At 42.7% G+C, this 21,791-nt stretch overlaps 1 protein-coding gene across 4 annotated transcripts in view; it reads left to right on the top strand.

Moving 5' to 3' along the window:
• Window positions 1-21,791, top strand: part of scube3 (signal peptide, CUB domain, EGF-like 3) — a 135,904-nt gene that overhangs the window by 80,681 nt on the left and 33,432 nt on the right. For 2 of the 4 annotated variants that reach the window (XM_061795676.1, XM_061795666.1), the window contains exons 5-6: window positions 11,859-12,005; window positions 13,183-13,300. In XM_061795676.1, the coding sequence (XP_061651660.1) occupies window positions 11,859-12,005; window positions 13,183-13,300 (265 nt within the window). The remainder of the gene's footprint in view (window positions 1-11,858; window positions 12,006-13,182; window positions 13,301-21,791) is intronic. The other 2 variants (XM_061795683.1, XM_061795694.1) reach the window with 1 other exon arrangement.

Here is a 21,791-nt window from a genome sequence, read left to right as displayed (position 1 = left end):
AACCAGCATGCCAGACGGAGCTCTGCTGAGACATATTCAGCTGTCTGTCCCTTTTTTGATTTCGGAAAGAATGTGACTGTATAATAACATAGTGTGCATCTGCAGCTGGCATACTTTCTCTTGTGAGAGGATGCACAATTGTAGAGGGGATTCCTTTGAGACTTCACAGCAAGGTGACCCTGATAGAATATGAGCGTGAAGACAAGAGGGACTACATCCCCAGCAGGTGTTGCACTACAGTCTGCGACACAGATGAACAAAAACGCTGAGATGTGAGATGTATGCATTATGCAGATAAACCTGTGCAAATCCAGACCTATGCATTACATACAGTTTACAAATGCTGTCACACATATAGACAATATTCTCGAGATCATTATAAACATGGATATACACCAAACCTTAAGCCATTTTGGGATCAGTTAACCTTTAAGAAAAGAAGCCAATCTAATGCTGTAGCTATTTCTGCTGTTCGTGGTCACTTGCAAATTAGCGAATAGGCAATCCAGGGCACTGTACAGTTGAGCAAATCTTCTAGGATGACTGATTTCATGGATACACATGAATAGCTTCAATTCACTTACTGTGAGGTTTACAGAGGTGCAATGTCATAATAAAATCTGTAAATTCAGCCATTTGGTGATGTGTGTCGATCATGTCTCAAGGTGTTTGCTTTCAATTGTTTCAATCAGAGAAAGGGAACCACCTGCTTCAAGTAGCCTTTTCAGAGTGCACATTGAACAGGAGCCCATGGATGGATTCTCTCCTTTCTTTACCCACTGGCTGGCTCGTCACTCATTGTGACCATCTGTGTTGCAGCTCAGCCTGACCAAATCCGGTTCAGCTCCTTTCCCATTCTCCTTTCTATGCCCTGACATTTTTATCCTCCTATTAAAACTTTTAAGGGCCCATTATCTAAGAGGAAGGAATGTTGCTTTAATAGTGTGGCGGTTCCATGCTTAGGCCCCTTCTTTTCAGTTCGTAACCAACCAGCACTCGCAAGCTGCTTAATGTTCTCCACTCGGAGGATCGTCTCCCCTCTGAGACATATGACAGCAGCTCAGCATGACCCGTGTGCCCTCTTTTCACTACTCTCAGCACTCAGAGCAGACTATAAACTCTTAGCATGCCTTGTCAACTTCAGAACCATTGTTCCAGTCTATCTACGACGTGGCTTCAAAAACCTTTTTGGCCTCCTTGGATCTTGGATACCTATATATATGTATATATATGTACATGTGTATATATATGTGTATATATATATATATATATATATATATATATATATATATATACATATATATATATATGTATATATATATATATATCCATCCATCCATCCATTTTCTGAGCCGCTTCTCCTCACTAGGGTCGCGGGCGTGCTGGTACCTATCCCAGCTATCATCGGGCAGGAGGCGGGGTACACCCTGAACTGGTTGCCAGCCAATCACAGGGCACATACAAACAAACAACCATTTGCACTCACGGATACAAGCGGCCTAAATGAGTTTCCTCTGCAGGGTGTCCGGGCTCTCCCTTAGAGATAGGATGAGAAGCTCGGTCATCCGGGAGGATGTCAGAGTAGAGCCGCTGCTCCTTCACATCAAGAGGAGCCAGATGAGGTGGCTGGGGGATTTGTTTAGGATGTCTCCTGGACGCGTCCCTGGTGAGGTGTTCCGGGCACGTCCCACCGGGAGGAGGCCCCGGGGACGACCCAGGACACGCTGGAGAGACTACATCCTTCGTCTGGCCTGGGAACGCCTCGGGATCCCCCCCGGAAGAGATGGATGAACTGGCTGGGGAGAGGGAAGTCTGGGCGTCCCTGCTAAAGCTACTGCCCCCGCAAACTCCATGCGGGCTTTCATGTGTCTTGCACTGAGGAGAGGCTTCCGTCGGGCTACTCTTCCATAAAGCCCCGACTGGTGGAGGGCTGCAGTGATGGTTGACTTTCTAGAACTTTCTCCCATCTCCCGACTGCATCTCTGGAACTCAGCCACAGTGATCTTTGGTTCTTTTTTACCTCTCTCACCAAGGCTCTTCTCCCCCAATTGCTCAGTTTGGCCGGACGACCAGCTCTAGGAAGGGTTCTGATCGTCCCAAACGTCTTCCATTTCAGGATTATGGAGGCCACTGTGCTCTTAGGAACCTTACGTGCAGCAGAAATTATTTTGTAGCCTTGGCCAGATCTGTGCATTGCCACAATTCTGTCTCTGAGCTCTTCAGGCAGTTCCTTTGGCATCACGATTCTCATTTGCTCTGACATGCACTGTGAGCTGTAAGGTCGTATATAGACAGGTGTGTGTCTTTCCTAACCAGGTCCAATCAGTATTATCAAACACAGCTGGACTCCAATGAAGGTATAGAACCAGCTCTAGGACGATCAGAAGAAATGGTCAGCACCGGAGTTAAATATATGAGTGTCACAGCAAAGGGTCTGAATACGTGATATTTCTGTTTTTCTTTTTTAATAAATCTGCAAAAATGTCAACAATTCAGTTTTTTTTTCTGTAAAAATGGGGTGCTGTTTGTACAGTAATGAGAAAAAAATTAACTTAAATGATTTTAGCAAATGGCTGCAATATAACAAAGAGTGAAAAATTTAAGGGGACCTGAATACTTTCCGTACCCACTGTATATACAACCCCAATTCCAATGAAGTTCGCACGTTGTGTTAAACATAAATAAAAACAGAATACAATGATTTCCAAATGATGTTCAACCTATATTTAATTGAATACTCTACAACGACAAGATATTTAATGTTCAAACTGATAAACTTTATTGTTTTTAGCAAATAATCATTAACTTAGAAATTTATGGCGGCAACACGCCATTTATCAACAACACTCAGAAACGCCGCCAGCTTCTCTGGGCCCGAGCTCATCTAAGATGGACTGATGCAAAGTGGAAAAGTGTTCTGTGGTCCGACGAGTCCACATTTCAAATTGTTTTTGGAAATTGCGGACATCGTGTCCTCTGGGCCAAAGAGGAAAAGAACCATCCGGACTGCTATGGACGCGAAGTTAAAAAGCCAGCATCTGTGACGGTATGGGGCTGTGTTAGTGCCAATGGCATGGGTAACTTACACATCTGTGAAGGCACCATTAATGCTGAACGGTACATACAGGTTTTGGAGAAACATATCCAAGCATCGTCTTTTTCATGGACGCCCCTGCTTATTTCAGCAAGACAACGGCAAACCACATTCTGCACGTGTTACAACAGCGTGGCCTCGTAGTAAAAGAGTGTGGGTACTAGACTGGCCTGCCTGCAGTCCAGACCTGTCTCCCATTGAAAATGTGTGCCGCATTATGAAGCGTAAAATACGACAACGGAGACCCCGGACTGTTGAACAGCTGAAGCTGTACATTAAGCAAGAATGGGAAAGAATTCCACCTACAAAGCTTCAACAAATAGTGTCCTCTGTTCCCAAACGTTTATTGAATGTTGTCAAAAGAAAAGGTGATGTAACACAGTGGTAAACATGACCCTGTCCCAGCTTTTTTGGAACGTGTTGCAGCCATAAAATTCTCAGTGAATGATTATTTGCTAAAAACAATAAAGTTTATCAGTTTGGACATTAAATATCTTGTCTTTGTAGTGTATTCAAATAAATAGGTTGAACATGATTTGTCTGGCGGCACGGTGGCCGACTGGTTAGAGCGTCAGCCTCACAGTTCTGAGGACCGGGGTTCAATCCCCGGCCCCGCCTGTGTGGAGTTTGCATGTTCTCCCCGTGCCTGGGTGGGTTTTCTCCGGGCACTCCGATTTCCTCCCACATCCCAAAAACATGCATGAATTGGAGACTCTAAATTGGTGTGAATGTGAGTGCAAATGGTTGTTTGTTTGTATGTGCCCTGCGATTGGCTGGCAACCAGTTCAGGGTGTACCCCGCCTCCTGCCCGATGATAGCTGGGATAGGCTCCAGCACGCCCGCGACCCTAGTGAAGAGAAGCGACTCGGAAAATGGATGGATGGATGGATGTATTCTGTCTTTATTTATGTTTAACACAACATCCCAACTTCATTGTAATTGGGGTTGTATATATAGATATATATCCATCCATCCATTTTCTTGTCCTCACAAGGGTCGCGGGAGTGCTGGAGCCTATCACAGCTATCGTCGGGCAGGATATATATATGTATGTATTTCTATGTATTTCAGTTCAAATTAATAGGAATACATTTTTGCATGCATGACAGCCAATCACTGATTGTGTCTGCCGTGAGCGCTTGTGCCAATTAGGGGAATTGAGCCTGTGGCCCTTTGCACTTTATAATTATTCAGACACGGCCCACCTTTTACCACTCTTTGGTTGAGTCTGGGTAAGAACAGCAACATGGAATCTCACAGTGTGTGCTTTTACAAATAAGCATAAAACGTATTATATAATTGACTGGCTGTGTAACCAGTGTTACTTTTGGACAGAGCTGTGCTAGTTTGTTATGAGAGTACCATTCTCCTTATCAGTGGGAGAACATTTCCAAGGAGATGGAGGAGCCTTGCCATAAGCTACATCAAAGGAATTTATTAGATTTGAGTAGCGCTTAAGGTTCAGAGGTCACGACCTGTCCTGGGGATAAAGAAGTTTCTGAGGGAACAGTCCTTGTTTTCACGCTTAATTGAAGTGTTCGCTTTTATTTACATGCAAGGGCTCTCTTTTTTTAAATATCCACTTTTTCCCTGTGCCTACGAAGCTTCTTGTTCCCGCTCAATATCAACATGTTGGACTCTAGTCGTGCCTACCTTTGTATTTATTGGGGGTTCTGAGTTTTATTAGTTTCTCCATATAGGTTGGATATGAGCAAGCATGTTGGTGCAGTGGAATGTGGTTCATATCTTGAGTTATTTTTCCCTTTCACTTTCCCATCCGAATTCATATTGAGTTGTTTTTCTTTCTGCTTCCCATCATCCAGTAATGATTAAAAAATCTGGAGCCAGTTCGAGAGAATGGCACAGTGTGGATGATCGCTGTGCTTGGCCCAGAGAAAAGGTCCATTGCGTCAACACTGTGACTTTTATTGGTCCTCTGAGAGATGAAGGCCCCAGACCGGCATGTTATTGATGGATGGGTCCGTCGCATTCGGGTAGCAGGGCTCCATAAAAATGATGAGGGGGTGGTGTGAGTTTTGGGATGCATAATAGAGCCTCAGTAAGTAATTTTCAGTCCAGTGGGGTTACTTGTATGGAAATTCAACCCTATGTTATGTTCATGGATTTATCACTCATTTTCTCACATAGGTTTCTCACTCTGGTCCTCCAAAAGACACACAGATGAGGAAAGGGACCACTGAATTCCTCATCGCTCTTAAATCTCCAACGCGATTCACAAGACTTACAATATAAGCGCCTTCCTTGTTATCATGATGCTCATTCATTCTTTATTTGCTATACTTGTCTGATACCTTAGACTTGGTAAGCTCAACAACTACAAGAGCAACTAAAAACATGAAAGAGCTCCTAAATGTTCTAGACATGTACAAATGGATGATGTTTGACTACTAGTCCCGTTTCAACCACAGTATAAGCAGACCCATCGCCAGACCTCAGTCTGAAGAGGGGCACATAATAATATTGGGGGGGGGTGACAATTAATTATTACCCTACAGACATATTTTTGATAATCCTATAGCCTATTCGCAAATTATCAATAATCATCATGTTAAACTTAAACAACAGCAAGTATGATCAGCTACAATACCAGTCATCATAATTTAAGGCATCAATATCCACAAAACATCGTTTAACATATGAGATGTAACATCAGACGCATCTCTCCAACTGAGAAAGCACCACGGGTGCGGTTTACGGGCTCAACAGAGAGACATGGATTGCTAACACACACACACACGCACAAACACGTGCGCACGCACGAACACGTGCGCACGCACGCACGCACACACACGCTCACACACTTCGAAGGTACTTCTCTGTGCTGAACCTCCTCATCAAAACATCCATCCACTCAGATTGAAATTTTAAAATAAGGTCCTTTCAAAAGCCAGTTGAATTACATGGGCCTGGCTTCTTGGCAGCATACTGCGCTGTTGCACCGAGGAACAAGAATTTTCACATATCGCCGTGGAAGCTCATTTGAATGTGCCAAGTGTGTTAGTTATTGTCCATTTTCCATCTTCGGGGGGAACCTGGGTGCATCTGTTTTCTTCACCAGAGACTCACGAGCCCTAGTACTATATAGTATTCCGATTTAACCACATCAGTCCCAGATAATACAACCAGAGCGGTTACCTTTAATAAGTCCAGCAAATTATCTTCAGCCTCTGGGTCCAAAGTAGCTTGTGTGCCAGTGAGCTCCAAAATACACATTAATCTCTCCTGCATCGGTTTAGTGTCCAGTTTTGCAGAGGACACTGTTTATTGAGTTTTCAACCACTTTTCTATATCCATAATTGAAAATACTTGCAGATTCACTTTGAAAATTGCGCAGGAGTGTTGCGCGCCAACATGACGTACATACATACATACATACATTACTGCCTATGTAGTACACACTGGCCTGACTACCCCCCCCCCCGCCTTCAGGTGACAGGCGGGTTTCATCCTGTACTGTACGCCAGTTAGTCGCAGGGCACTTATAGAGACGGACAACCATTCATACTCGCACCTTACTGAGTGGGGACTGAACCCATGCTGCCTGAACCAAAGTCAGGCGAATGTACCACAACACACCATTGCACCATTCTTTCTTTATATTCATAATGTCTTAGTATAAAAGAACAAGATTAGTATGTATTAACACAAACATAGCTACCATGATAAAGTAAAATAAGAATACATTTTAAAATTTTGGCTAGGACGCCACAGGGTGGAGTTTCCTCTGCATTTTTTGACCATTTCCGGGAGCCGTTTTTCCTTTCCTTTCCATAACAAGGAACAAATCAACAACAATGGCAACCGTGGAACAGTGTCTGCTAGAACAAATGGACCTAGATGACCAGATGATACGTTTAATTATGCTGCATAAAGGCAGCGGCGTAGGTGGTATGTGGAACCGAGAGGAACGGTGAGTACGTCATCACAGCATGTTACTAAAACGGACCAATCACGAGAGATGATCTCCACGGCATTCTACGCGCAGCAAATTTTTTTTGCCGTGTGTGCGTCAAGTCATGCAGAGGGGCCGTGTGGACCAATGCGTCGGTCACGTGATGCAATGTGGGTGTTGTTGGCTGCGCGAGCGCGGGAGTATGAAGAGGCCTTTAGAACGACACCTTACCATGGGTCTTAGGTCTGACTCTGGGTATTTCTATGAGGACCTTAGGGTATGCAAGCATTTATATGGTAAATGCAGATTTGCTGACAAAAGGGGCCAAAACTATGAAGGGTTTTAATAAAAGAACCTTAAAATCAATCCTGACACACACAGGAAGCCAGTCCAGGGCCTCGAAAACCAGTGTAATGTGCTTTCTCTTTCTGGTCCTTGTCAGCAGACGGGAGAGCGTTGCAGTAATCAATATGGCTGGAAATAAAAACTGGAATAAGTCCCACTGTGTTTTCTAGAGAGCGAAATGGTCTGGCAATATTATTTTGGTGATAAAATCCAGTTTTCACTGTTAGTAATGTCCATCCATCCAGTTTCTGTACCGCTTTATCCTCACAAGGGTCACGGGCGTGCTGGAGCTTATCCCAGCTATCTTCGGACGAGAGACAGGGTACACCCTCAACTGGTCGCCAGCCAATCGCAGCTGTTAGTAATGTATGGGATGAAATTTAACTCAGTTTAGCATTTTAACCTATCATAATTTTGATGTAAGTTTCTCTCTCTCTGAGCTCCCAGACCCGTAACTAAAACAACAATTTTGTTCTGCTTGAGCTTTAGGAAATGATCTGCCATCCAGGACATAATTTCTAAAATACATGAAAAGAATATCAATCTGAATGTGGTCATCCGGAGAAACTGAAATGTGAAGCAGAGAATCATCAGCGTAACTGTGAAAACTTATTCCATGTCTCTTGATGAGACTGCCAAGTGGCATACAAATTATGGACCCTAAACTTAACCTTGGGTAACACCACTTGTGACCTCCTAATTAGGAGGCTAAACCTCACCTTAGCCCATGGTAACGTACGTAAATTTGATCATCGATCATCTGATTTGGCGCAGTTCTCTAGGGCATGAGTCGCCCATCTTTTCCGCACCGCAGACCGGTTTCACATAAAGACATATTTTAAAGGACCGTGGTAGCCGCTGCACAGTGAGACCGAGAAGCCCGCTAAGCCTGCCGCCTCATTGGGAGTCCCTCCGCCCTCACCCCAAAGACTTATCCTTTTGAAAAAGTTGTTTGCGAAATACAACACAACTCGAGCCCAGTCCAAATATCTGCTAAAAAAAACAAAAAAAAAAAAGAGAAAATGCTTGGTACACAACGCGCAGTGAGACACTTGAATTTGGTGCCCTTTTAACATTTTTAGTGCGCGTGTGCACCTGGGCACCACTTATGTGCACCCCTGTCTTTATATTAAAATAAAATTAGGCCTGTTTCCAGCATGGTGATGTTGTTCTCCTGTTGTAGCCCCTGAGTCAGGAACTGTACGACAAGCGATGTGCAAGTCTCAAGAGTAAGAACGCACAAGGTTACACAAGCTTTAAAAGGTTACAATACACGTGCAAATTATCATACGTTCAGGAAAATGTTGGAATGCAGCCCGATGGGGGGCATAAGCCAGTGTAAACTGTAGGCCGGTCCCAAGTCCGGATAAATGCAGAGGGTTGCTTCAGGAAGGGCATCTGGCCTAAAACTTTGCCAAACAAATATGAGCGTTCATACAAAGAATTCCATACTGGATTGGTCGTGGCCCGGGTTAACGTCCGTCACCGACGCTGTTAACCTACAGGATGCCTGTGGAAATTCAGCTACTGTGGGTTGAAGACGAAGGAGAGTTTGAAAGCTGGTTCTTAGGCAGAAAAGAGAAGAGGAAAGCACAGAGCCGAGAACTGAATATGGGGACTTTGAATGTTGGGACTATGATAGGAAAGCTCGGAGTTGGTTGACATGATGATTAGGAGAAAGGTTGATATATGGTGTGTCCAGGAGAGCAGATGGAAAGGCAGTATGGGGCAGGGTTCAAATTTCTTTATCATGGTGTAGATGGGAAGAGAAATTGAGTAAGGGTTATTTTAAAGGAAGAGTAAGCTAAGAATTTCTTGGAGGTGAAAAGAGTATCAAATCCAGTGATGAGTCTGAAACTTGAAATTGAGGATGCTATGTTTAATGTGATTAGTGGCTATGCCCCACAGGTTGGAGGTGACCTAGAGGTGAAAGAGAAATTCTGGAAGGAGCTAGATGAAGTAGTTCTGAGCATCCCAGATAGAGAAAGAGTCGTGATTGGTGCAGATTGTAATGCACATGTTGGTGAAGGAAACAGGGGTGATGAAGAAGTGATGGGTAAGTTCGGCATCCAGGAAAGGAACTTTGAGGGACTGATGGCTGTAGTGAACACTTTTTCCTGCCAGAAGAGGCAGGAACATAAGGTGACCTACAAGAGCAGAGGTAGAAGCACGCAGGTGGATTACATTTTGTGCAGATGATGTAATCTGAAGGAGGTTACTGAGGGGAAGGTAGTAGTAAAGGAGAGTGTGGCTATGGTGTTGTGTAAAATGACTCTGGTGGTGGGGAGGAAGAGTAAGAAGACAAAGGCAGAGCAGAGAACCATGTGGTGGAAGCTGAGAAAGGACGAGCAGAGGTGAGACAGGCTATCATCTAGGAGAGGTGGCTTTGGAGTTTTTGACCAGCTTGTTCAACAGAATTGTAGTGAGTGAGTGATGCCTGAGGGATGGAGGAAAACTGTGCTGGTGCCCATTTTTAAGAACAAGGGTGCAGAAGTGTGGGAACTAAAGAGGAATAAAGTTGATGAGCCACATAATTAAGTTATGGGAAAGAGTAGTGGAGGCTAGACTCAAGACAGATGTGAGTATTTGCGAGCAACAGTATGGTTTCATGCCTAGAAAGAGTACCACAGATTTTTGCCTTGAGGGTGTTGTTGGAAAAGTACAGAGAAGGTCAGAAGGAGCTACATTGTGTCTTTGTGGATCTAGAGAAAGCCTATGACAGAGTACCCAGAGAGGAGCTGTGGTACTGCATGCGGAAGTCTGGAATGGCAGATAAGTATGTTAGAATAATACAGGACATGTACTGTATGGACGGTACGGTGTGCGACTGGTTAGCCCATCTGCCTCACAGTTCTAGGGACCAGGGTTCAAATCCCAGCCCCGCCTGTATGGAGTTTGCATGGTGTCCCCGTGACTGGGTGGGTTTTATCCGGGCACTCCGGTTTCCTTCCACATCCCCAAAACATGCGTGGTAGGTTGATTGAAGACTCCAAAATTGCCCGGAGGTGTGAATGTGAGTGCGAATGGTTGTTTGTTTCTATGTGCCCTGCGATTGGCTGGCGACCGGTTCAGGGTGTACCCCACCTGAAGATAGCCGGGATAGGCTCCAGCAGCCCGCAACCCTCGTGAGCATAAGCGGTAAAGAAAATGGATGGATGGAAGAAACGGGTTCAAGCAGGTTTGAACCGGAAGAGAATGTGTCAGATGTGCTATGCGATAGAACAGTCAAGAGACAACAGGAAGCAGAGCTGGAGGTGGCAGAAATGAAGATGTTGAGGTTCTCTGTCAGAGGGAGCAGGTTGGATAGGATTAGAAATGAGCTCATCAAAGGGACAGCCAAAGTTAGATGTTTTGGAGACAAAGTTAGAGAGAGCAGAGTTCTATGGGTTAAACACGTCCAGAGGAGAGAGAGTGAGTATATTGGTAGAAGGCTGGTGAGGATGGTGCTGCCAGGGAAGAGAGCTAGAGGAAGACCAAAGAGAAGGTTGATGGATGTAGTGAGGGAAGATATGAGGGCAGTTGGGGTTCGAGAGGAGGATGCAGGAGATAGGCTTACATGGAAAAGGATGACACGCTATGGCGACCCCTAACGAGAAAAGCTGAAAGGAAAAGAAGAATGTTGGTTTGTTATGCAAGTCAGACCACCAAGTGCCCTTCAAAGTGGCAGCAGATTTAATGAGACATTAATGGAGATGTCCTGGTGCTTACAGTCTCCCTTGTGCACCACAAGAGAAAGAGAAGGAGATGAGATCTGTTTGTTTTTTTATGAGCCAGGGAGCTGGCGTATGTCACTTCATCTGTGGTTGCGCTGAGGTTTCACAACAAATGCATCATATATCAGTCTTCTCCAGCAAAGGAAGTTGTCTTGATTAAGACACAGAGCGAAGCAGGAGGAAAATTACTCATCTTTTAAGACATGATGGTCCCAAATGGTAGAGATATGTAGGGGGCTCATCCTTCCCCACTTCATCAAGCTTTTACAGTACAGTATGTTATCACATAAATATTCTGCCTCATTTATGCCATGTTTGCTAAACCTTTGAATAATTTGATAATGAAATTGATTGATTAAATAACTTGATGTCATATAAAAGTATACATTGACACCCTTATTTGGTCTCTTTTGATCTGTTCCCCCAGTGAGGATTTGGTTTTCTGCCTCTTTTTTCCCCTTTATGGTGATTACCTCAATTGAAATTACAAGTGTATGGGATCAGCTCCTGCTGGGAGTTTTATCCTTTTTCTGTATGCAGCCTCCTTTTTATAGCCTAAAGCAAGTGAGCGTGTTCCAACAAATGCTTGGAGCTCTGCAAAGGGGTGCTGTGCATGTCAGTCACCAACAGTAGGCATTGATGTGATTTTAGGGCATGTGACAGCTATGTGAACATTTTTACTCATCTCACGACCCCTGATCATTTGAAACCTACCTTGTTGTCAGCCACCTAAAGCAGAGTGAAATCTGTGTGATATGCAAAGGAATAAAAGCTCTGTGCCTTTCCTTCGCAGTGCGACCGGAAGGAACAAAGGAGGGACCCACCTGCATGGACAAGAATCATGGCTGTGCACACATCTGTCGGGAAACACAGAAGGGTGGCATCTCCTGCGAATGTCGACCTGGATTCCAGCTCACCCGTAACACGAAGGACTGCAAATGTAAGGCATAAATTAGTTCACTTCCTTGAAAGGCGCATGCGCGCGCACACACTCACACACACACACACACACACACACACGCACGCACGCACACGAAAGAAGGGGAAAGGGTTTATAGGCTCCTTAGGAGAAGGTGATAGGGGTACGAAACCTGCCGATGATAGATAATTGCACTCATTCCACAAATAACCTTCAAGACAGATTTAATTTAATTACCAGGCAGGAACTAATCTTCTGAATGATCCTCATCAAGAAAAGCATGTTTATCAAATAGGGGGTGATCATTTACACAACCAGGGCAAGTGTGGAGGTTATGCGAAAGGGACTGCTGTGACGGACAGCGCACACTTCCTGTTGCTGTGCAGCTAAGATCATCCTGTCAGAGCTGGGGCCACGGCTGATGGGGGATTTGTCTGTGTTTGGATAAGGATTGGAGAAGTGTTATTCTATAGTTTTTCAGTGACAGCCCAGGAAAAGGGCAAAAAGGGCCTGGGATGGTCAGGTGTAGACAGGATGGCGGTGGAAGCGTCGGCTCTCTGGTGCTCTTTTTCACTCTGTCATCACAGGTGTGTTAAAAGTGCCAAGGCTGAGGCTTCCTTCAGCAGCCATCGCAGAAATGTGGACTTAAAAATTTGCAAAGTCGTCAAAAAGTAAACACGCATACAACAAATGTCGAGCTCCCATTCATTAAAAGGAAAGACACTGATTTGGGATGTTCAGGAAATGGGGCAAAATTAACAGAATATGATCACAAGAGCTTCTTGTGATGTAATTCAACCTTGTGATGTAATTCCACTTTCACATTTTTCACATTTGCACTTTTGTTTACTCTATATACAGTATGCCGAATGTTACTACTGTGAGAAATCTGGGTTCAGAAGTAACCTTGAGTGATATTCTGCGTCACAATCCACCAAAATATGTTTTGGCCCCAACTTTTTAATATTGATGGAACTAGCCAAAGATCATGCCTTTCGGTGAGTGTTGAGTGATTCTACCAGGTGATGGTTTTTAGAGTAAATATGATGACATATTGCAGCTTGTACAGATCAATTACAAATCCTTTAGACATAAGGCACCTTTCCTCATTTTTGTCACTTCTCAGACAAAAGACTTGAATAAAAGTCTTATGAATAAAAGTCCATGTTTTCTTCATTAATTTTGTGTTCTTTGGTAGTGACGTGTAATTATGGAAATGGTGGTTGCCAGCACATCTGTGAAGAAACAGACCATGGCCCCAAGTGTTCGTGCCACATGAAATTTGTCCTGCACACGGATGGAAAGACTTGTGTTGGTGAGTATTAACACCCTAATACGTCTTGCAAGGAAAATAAATAACAGGTTTTTATTAATAACACGTAGAACACCAAATTAGTCTGTGTCCAATATCCTTAAGTAATTCTATTTGTTTTTGGAGTTTAATAAATGTTAAACTTTCATAGATTATAGATTCAGGGCCCACAATTTAAACAATTTCATGTATTTATTTGTTTATGTTTACATAATTTCAGCTTCCAGCTCATAAAACCCACAAAATGAGGAATTCAAAAAATTTTAATACTGTGAAGAAATCAGCCCAAATTGTGCAGGCCATAAATGTTTTAAACAGAGTGTCACACACTAATCATCTACTAAACTCAAAGCACCTGCACAAGTTTCTCCAGGTGTCATTAAATTGCTTCAGTTTGGTTCAATTGTCTCAGTTGGGTTCAATATGGGGAAGACTGCAGACTTGACAACTGGCCAGAAGACCATCATTGATACGCTCCGTAGGATGGGAATGCCACAAAGGTTCATAGCTAAGGAGGTTGGCTGTTCACAGAGTGCTGTGTCCAAGCATATCAATGGAAAGTCTAGTGGAAGGACAAAATGAGGCAGGAGAAGATGCACCAGCAAAGGTGATGACCATGGGCTTCAGAGGATTATCAAACAAAGAAGATTCAAGAATCTAGCAGAGATCCAGAAAGCTTAAAAAAACACCACATTCAGACGCATCCGGGAGATGGGCTACAATTGTCGGGTTCCTCGGGTCAAGCCTGAGCCAACGTAGGAAGCGTCTCAACTGGGCCAAGGAGAAGAAAGACTGGACTGTTGGCCATTGGTCCAAGGTCCTCTTTTCTGATGAAAGTAAAGTGTCCCTTTCATTGGGGAATCAAGGTCCAAGGGTTTGGAGGAACACTGGTGAAGAATGGAACCCAAGCAGCTTGAGGTCCAGTATGAAATATCCACAGTCAGTCATGATTTGGGGTCCAGTGGCCAGTGCAGGTGTTGGTAAACTCTGCTTTCTTAAATCCAAGGTCACCGCAACAGTCTACCAGAATGTTTTAGAGGACTTCATGATTCCTTCTGCTGAGGATCTGTATGGTGATGCAGATTTCATCTTCCAGCAGAACGTGGCCCCTGCCCATACCGCCAGAAGCACCAAATCCTGCTTTGATGCCCATGCCATCACAATGCTTGACTGGCCAGCCAAATCGCCGGATCTAAACCCCATTGAGAATCTATGGGGTATTATCAAGAGGAAAATGCGGGGCATCAGACCCACAAACAAAGAAGAAATCTGGGCTTCCATAACTCCGAGGCAATGCCACAGGCTGATTGCCTCAATGACACGGCGCATCGAGGCAGTGATTAAAGCAAAGGGATTCCCAAACAAGTATTGAAGATTACCGTATCATTTTAAAAGCACTATATTTTGATTGATTTAATATGACACCAATTTTTTTCTTTTCTCTCTACAAAAACTGAGAAGTAAATGGTGATTTCTTCACAGTATTCTAATTTTTTTAATTCCTGATTTCGTGGGGTTTATGAGCTGGAAGCCCAAATTGTGTAAAAATAAACAAATAAATACTTGAAATTGTTTAAAATGTGGGCCCTGAATGTATAATTTATTAAAGTTTAACTTTTTGGATGGAATTATGGAAATAAATAAAGTTTTCCATGATATTAATTTTTTTTGGAAAGGGTCTGTGTGTGTGTGTATATATATATACTGTATATGCAACTTCAAATGAAGGCCTTGTTCCAGTATCTGTGAGCCTTTTCTCTTCATGTGTGACATACAAGGGCAAAGGACTACCACCGATTCTGCTTTCCCCCTTTGCTACTGCTCCAGTAACCTCTCACTTCCTGCATCTGCTTTGGCTTCTCTTATTCTTCCTCCTCCTCCTCCTCTTGGCTGGACTTTGTGCAACAGCTCTACCAGTACCTCTCCATTTCTGCAGCCATGCAGACAGACACACACCATAGGTCCTCCTGGGTCAATTCCTCAACTGCTGCCCGTTGGGGATTAATTCACACAGCTGACCTAACCTTCCATTGGCATTTATCAGTGTTTGCCTCAGTTGACTTAAATTGACAAAAATCATTCAGCTCCTAGGGCATATTGAACCGTTCTGAAGGGCAGGTTTCCACGAGGTGTGGAGCAGTTAAAGCAAAGAGCTTGCTGGCACATTACATTTGCAGAATTTGCACAGGCATTTCATTGACAGTCACTGGAAATTAACCAAGTAGTCATTTTGAGGCTTGTCATTGTTTAGGACAGTTTATTATTATTTGCATATAATAATCCAAGGCTTGTGAATGTACAACCCCAATTCCAATGAAGTTGGGACGTTGTGTTAAACATAAATAAAAACAGAATACAATAATTTGCAAATCATGTTGAACCTATATTTAATTGAATACACTACAAAGACAATATATTTAATGTTCAAACTGATAAACTTTATTGTTTTAAGCAAATAATCATTAACTTAGAATTTTATGGCTGCAACACGTTCCAAAAAAGATGGGACAGGGTCATGTTTACCACTGTGTTACATCACCTTTTCTTTTAACAACATTCAGTAAACATTTGGGAACTGAGGACACTATTTGTTGAAGCTTTGTAGGTGGAATTCTTTCACATTCTTGCTTGATGTACAGCTTCAGCTGTTCAACAGTCCGGGGTCTCCGTTGTCGTATTTTACGCTTCATAATGCGCCACACATTTTCAATGGGAGACAGGTCTGGACTGCAGGCAGGCCGGTCTAGTACCCGCACTCTTTTACTACAAAGCCACGCTGTTGTAGCACGTGCAGAATGTGTTTGGCATTGTCTTGCTGAAATAAGCAGGGGCGTCCATGAAAAAGACGTTGCTTGGATGGCAGCATATGTTTCTCCAAAACCTGTATGCAACTTTCAGCATTAATGGTGCCTTCACAGATGTGTAAGTTACCCATGCAATTGGCACTAACACAGCCCCATACCATCACAGATGCTGGCTTTTGAACTTTGCGTCCATAACAGTCCGGATGGTTCTTTTCCTCTTTGGGCCGGAGGACACGACTTCCACAATTTCCAAAAACAATTTGAAATGTGGACTCGTCGGACCACAGAACACTTTTACACTTTGCATCAGTCCATCTTAGCTGAGCTCGGGCTCAGAGAAGCCGGCGGCGTTTCTGGGTGTTGTTTATAGATGGCTTTTGCTTTGCATAGTAGAGTTTCAAGTTGTAGCGCCAAACTGTATTTACTGACATTCTTTACACATTGATGTCGGTTTTTGATGCAGTGCCGCTTGAGGTCACGGGGATTCAATGTTGGTTTTCGGCCTTGCCGCTTCCATGCAGTGATTTCACCAGATTCTCTGAACCTTTTGGTGATATTGTGGACCGTAGATGATGAAATCCCTAAATTCTTTGCAATTGTACATTGAGTAACATTGTCCTTAAACTGTTCGACTATTTTCTCACGCACTTGTTCACAAAGAGGTGAACCTCGCTCCATCTCTGCTTGTGAATGACTGAGCAAGTCAGGAAAGCTCCTTTTATACCCAATCATGGCACCCACCTGTTCCCAATTAACCTGTTCACCTGTGGGATGTTCCAAACAGGTGTTTGATGAGCATTCTTCAACATTCTCAGTCTTTTTTGCCACCTGTCCCAGCTTTTTTGGAACGTGCTGCAGCCATAAAATTCTAAGTTAATGATTATTTGCTAGAAACAATGAAGTTTATCAGTTTGAACATTAAATATCTTGTCTTTGTAGTATATTCAATTAAATATAGGTTCAACATGATTTGCAAATTATTGTATTATGTTTTTATTTATGTTTAACACAACGTCCCAACTTCATTGGAATGGGGGTTGTAATAGAAACACCTACTTACAGTAGGTACTGCTACGCAATGATCATTACCTGTGTTTATGTTGAATTGGACATTGTTTACTTGTCAGAAGGACAAGCATAATGTCAGAATTTGATATCACGATTTCAGAACAGTATGTTGTGACAATTGTTTGCTTTTGGTAGGTGTTAAATTTGAGAGCTTGGTTTGGTGAGCAACTGATACTCTTTACTACCACAAATCCCATACAGGCCAGACCTATGTCAAGGTCTGGTCAACCGGCCTTTCAATATTGGGAGGCCAATGGGATGCCACAGAGTTGACCACAACCGAATTGTACGTCTGAGCCAGGCCATTCCCGAAGCAAAGCAAATGTCAGTTGATGGGCCAGTAGGAAGAAACCAGTCAGTTAAAATCTCATATTTCCCCCTCAGAGTCAGACTCTACATCTCCTCAACACTCTATTAGTTCATAAATCCAGAAAAGCAAACACACTGCCAAATGAATCCTGATGAGCTACTAAGTGATGAGAATGCCTCCACCGCTACTGTTTCCACCATGAAGTAACCACATCCCTTTGACATAGAAATCCTTTTTTTTTTTTAAAATAAATACAACCTTTCTTAAAAATCATGGTACATTTTCACAGTAATATTTCTAGATGATTGATTGAATCATGCACAAAGATAACACTGCATTCATTACCAATTCATCCACACAGTCAGAAATAGTAAATGAGGTGGTGATTGTAGAAGCCTCACTCCTGCTTACCGTCTTGTCTTATATAGCACTTAAAGTCCCTGTAAAGTGAAAATAAAAATGCCTTATAAATTTGACTCACCGCAGAGAAGAATGTTGTTAACAGGCCTGCCAAATTTGAAGGAATAGAACAAATTACAAAGTACAGTATTTGAAATCGGGCTTCAAAATGGTGAAAAATCAAGAGGTTCTCTCAGCACTAAGACACTGTTTGATTCACACTGATTGTGCTGAAAATATGCAACTTTCAGCTGTCACTCAAATACATTTATTCACAGTGTTTTATTCTCAAGTTAAAGCACATCTTGTTTGTTTAATTTCAAATTCTTTATGGCGCTGTTTAGAGACAAACGATGAGAATTGTGTCAGTGTCCCAATATTTATAATGAGCTTGTCTCAATTTACTTACTCGGTGCGAAATCCGGGCTTGATAATTGAACACAAAGATGATGTATTTGCAGGGAGCCGTGACTTATTCTTGTGTATAAATCGCAACAGAGGGATACACCTGTTTATTGTACCTTTTGCCATCCAGTGGAAGACCATTTATTTGTTCTCCCTGTCACAATACTCCGCTGGCATTGATAGAACAACAAATATATATTTCCGATTAATACAAAATAATTTAAATAATACAATAACGACAACAAAAGTAATGAATAATAATGCTGTAAACATACCTTTAACATAACTATACAAGACATAATTGCTTTTCCTAAGAGCCAACGTGTACCAAACCAAACCGAAAACCATGACCACTAAACTCTAATATAGTCTGAGTCTAACCTGGTCTAACCTTTTCAAAATCTCACATAAACGAATAAAGATTGCACCCAGAGGTGGCGCTTTGAGGTCATATTTGGAAAAACTGTTAGGCAACATCTTAACCGTGTTATTGCATCAGAAATGAAATAGAACTAAAGCTGACTTTGTCAGTATCATTTAACCTGCTAAGCATGAAAAGACACGGGTTGTCACTTCTTTCCCATTTTACTGTAAGCTATGTGAGTGCTTGCAGTTACTGCTCGTCCATAAAAGCTAGTAGGCTGTGTACCTACAGATGTGTCCTCAGGTTTGACGATGACTGTTTTGACATAGACAGCACCTTCTCTGCCAGCAAGCACTCTTTGCATTGTACGTAATTGTTTGGGCCCGTATCCTTTGTCTGTGTGAAGTGTTTTTTGTATTTTCAACCCAAGAACGTCTTGTACATCTGCAACATTGTTGCAGCTGACTGCCATACCCAGTGTTGGGAAAGTTCATTTTCTATGTGAACTAGTTCAAAGTTCAGTTCATCATTGCAAAAAATAACTAGTAGTTCAGTTCATAATTTGATCCAAAAATGAACAAGTTCATAGTTTTTGTTTGCTTGTTTGTTTGTTACTTTTCCCCCCTCTGATATGTTGCTAATGGGCTCTTCCTCTCAAAATACTGGCATTTAATTTCCTCATTGTTGCCACCCATTCAGTCCACAGTAGTAGCCAGCTGCAGCTTTCACCTTACACACTCAAAAACATGAGACAAAACATGTTGCTTGAATACTCTTTTTTTAAATTGAGGAATTTGGAAAAAAAACAGGACTTTATGTGCAAACAAAAACATGCAACACAGTATGACAGGAACGATGTTGAAAGGACATTGATAACTTTGCATTCCTCACAGCTCTGGCTGACTATACTGACAAAATATTTTATCTCATCTATTCTTATATTACAAAAGAAAATAAATTCCATATTATGTCAGTGTGATCGTACAGTTTTTACTAAAGCATTCTGATACAAATAACAATTTTCCTTGTAATCCATTTTTAAAAATGATGTACTGTATTACAAAACAACCAAAGACCACATTTACTACCATTTCCGCTGCTGCGATGTGCCTGCTGAATGTAAACATGAATAGCAGTTGCCAAATACGGCGTTCATCCCCAAACTGTGAAGGCTAGTATATAGTGTGTTCAAGCGGGTTTTGTCCTGGAAGTTCTTAACAAAACCTGGCACTCTTGAATGACAATGAACTGTAGTTCAAAAACCATTCACAGACGCCAGAATGAGTGCGTACTCAACAACGTTCGTCAGGCAGAAATGAACTAAATTCAGTTCACCCATCCATCCATTTTCTGAGCCGCTTCTATCCCAGCTATCTTCGGGCAGCAGGCGGGGTACACCCTGAGCTGGTTGCCAGCCAATCGCAGGGCACATACAAACAAGCAACCATTCGCACTCACATTCACACCTACGGGCAATTTAGAGTCTTCAATTAACCTACCATGCATGTTTTTGGGATGTGGGAGGAAACCGGAGTGCCCGGAGAAAACCCACGCAGGCACGGGGAGAACATGCAAACTCCACACAGGCGGGGCCGAGGATTGAATCCCGGTCCTCAGAACTGTGAGGCGGACGCTCTCACCAGTCGACCACCGTGCCGCAAGTTCAGTTCAGTTCACGTTCGTCCAAAATATAAACTAGTTCATTAACTTTCGTTCATTGAACTCGTTCAGGTACAACACTGGCCATAACATTAACAAGTCAATTGAGTCTAGCGACAGAATGGCCAGAAAGAGCCAATCACAAGCGTTGGCTTTTGAAGGAGGATGTTGATATGAAAAAAAAAAAGATCAATACAAGCTTTTGCAGACATTTTTCAAATATAATTGAAATCGTAATCATGGAAATTTCCCAAAGCAACTGTAGTTTAATTACACATTTTACCCCAGTAATGTAATGGATTACAATTACATAACTTTTGCAATTAAAATTTGGTAATTATCCATCCATCCATCCATTTTTATGTACCGTTTATCCTCACAAGGGTCGCGGGAGTGCTGGAGCCTATCCCAGCTATCTTCGGGCGAGAGGCGGGGTACACCCTGAACTGGTCGCCAGCCAATCGCAGGGCATTTAGTAATTAATTAATTCAATTTATGAAATTACGTACCTTGTTACATGTCATTCGTTACTCCCAACACTGTTCATACGTCAAGCAAATGCTAACACATCCCTATGTGTTTAATATGTTTGCATATATCCCACATAGTCGCCGTGGGGCTTTTCCACGCTGTGACGAGAGGCACTACTAGCCACTCGCTAGCCCGCGGGGTAACAGGCTTCCGGATGCTACGCACCGGCGGTGGGGTCGTCAAATACGTCACCGCCTCGCTCAGTGTTGTCGTATGTGGGTCTACATAACAGAGACGCTTCAGGGAAAGCTAACCGTTTACACAGAGGCAAATGTTATTCAGCCTGTGGCTCGGACTAACAGACATTTGAGCATGTATTTCCTGCTCGTTATGAATCCGACAATACTTCGCATTTCAGCACAAAATACATAACGATGCAAATTTAACCGAGCTGTTCTGTAAGTTCTCGCATCCAGGGAAGATGCATTATTTTTGAAAGAGTTTAAACGCTATATGTCAACAATTCAGTACTAAATATTTCTTCGTTTTTGCACATTTTCAGCAATTATCTTCAAACATATATGATGTATTTTGAAACGAATCTCTGAATTCATTTTACAGGGTATTTAATTTCAAATATCTGACTGCCGTCAGTAGTCTGTTCATTGGCAGCATTCCGTAGATACACAGTGTCATCTATCTTTTAGTGTGTCTTGTCTGCCTCCTACCATATTTTCTTTTGTGGCGTCTATATCCACTTTGAAAAAAATACACCAACTGCTGCTCAGCTTGGAGGTCTCCTTGACCCTTTATTTCTCAACTTTTTGGGAGTCGTTGTGTGTTTAGCTTTAAATTCATTTGGATGTGTAAGACAAGCACATTTCTTGCCTACACAGGCACACGTACGTACGTACGCGTGCACACACATGCACACACACACGCACACAAGCACTTTAAGAAATACTTGGTCAGTCGCCCATACAAACTCTACAATCAGATGTTTGATTTAAACCGT

The sequence above is a fragment of the Phyllopteryx taeniolatus genome, chromosome 1 (genome assembly GCF_024500385.1).
Source record: "Phyllopteryx taeniolatus isolate TA_2022b chromosome 1, UOR_Ptae_1.2, whole genome shotgun sequence".
NCBI classification, from domain to species: Eukaryota; Metazoa; Chordata; class Actinopteri; order Syngnathiformes; family Syngnathidae; genus Phyllopteryx; species Phyllopteryx taeniolatus.
The sequence above is the reverse complement of the archived record's forward strand: the minus strand, read 5'-3'. Positions and strand labels throughout refer to the sequence as shown.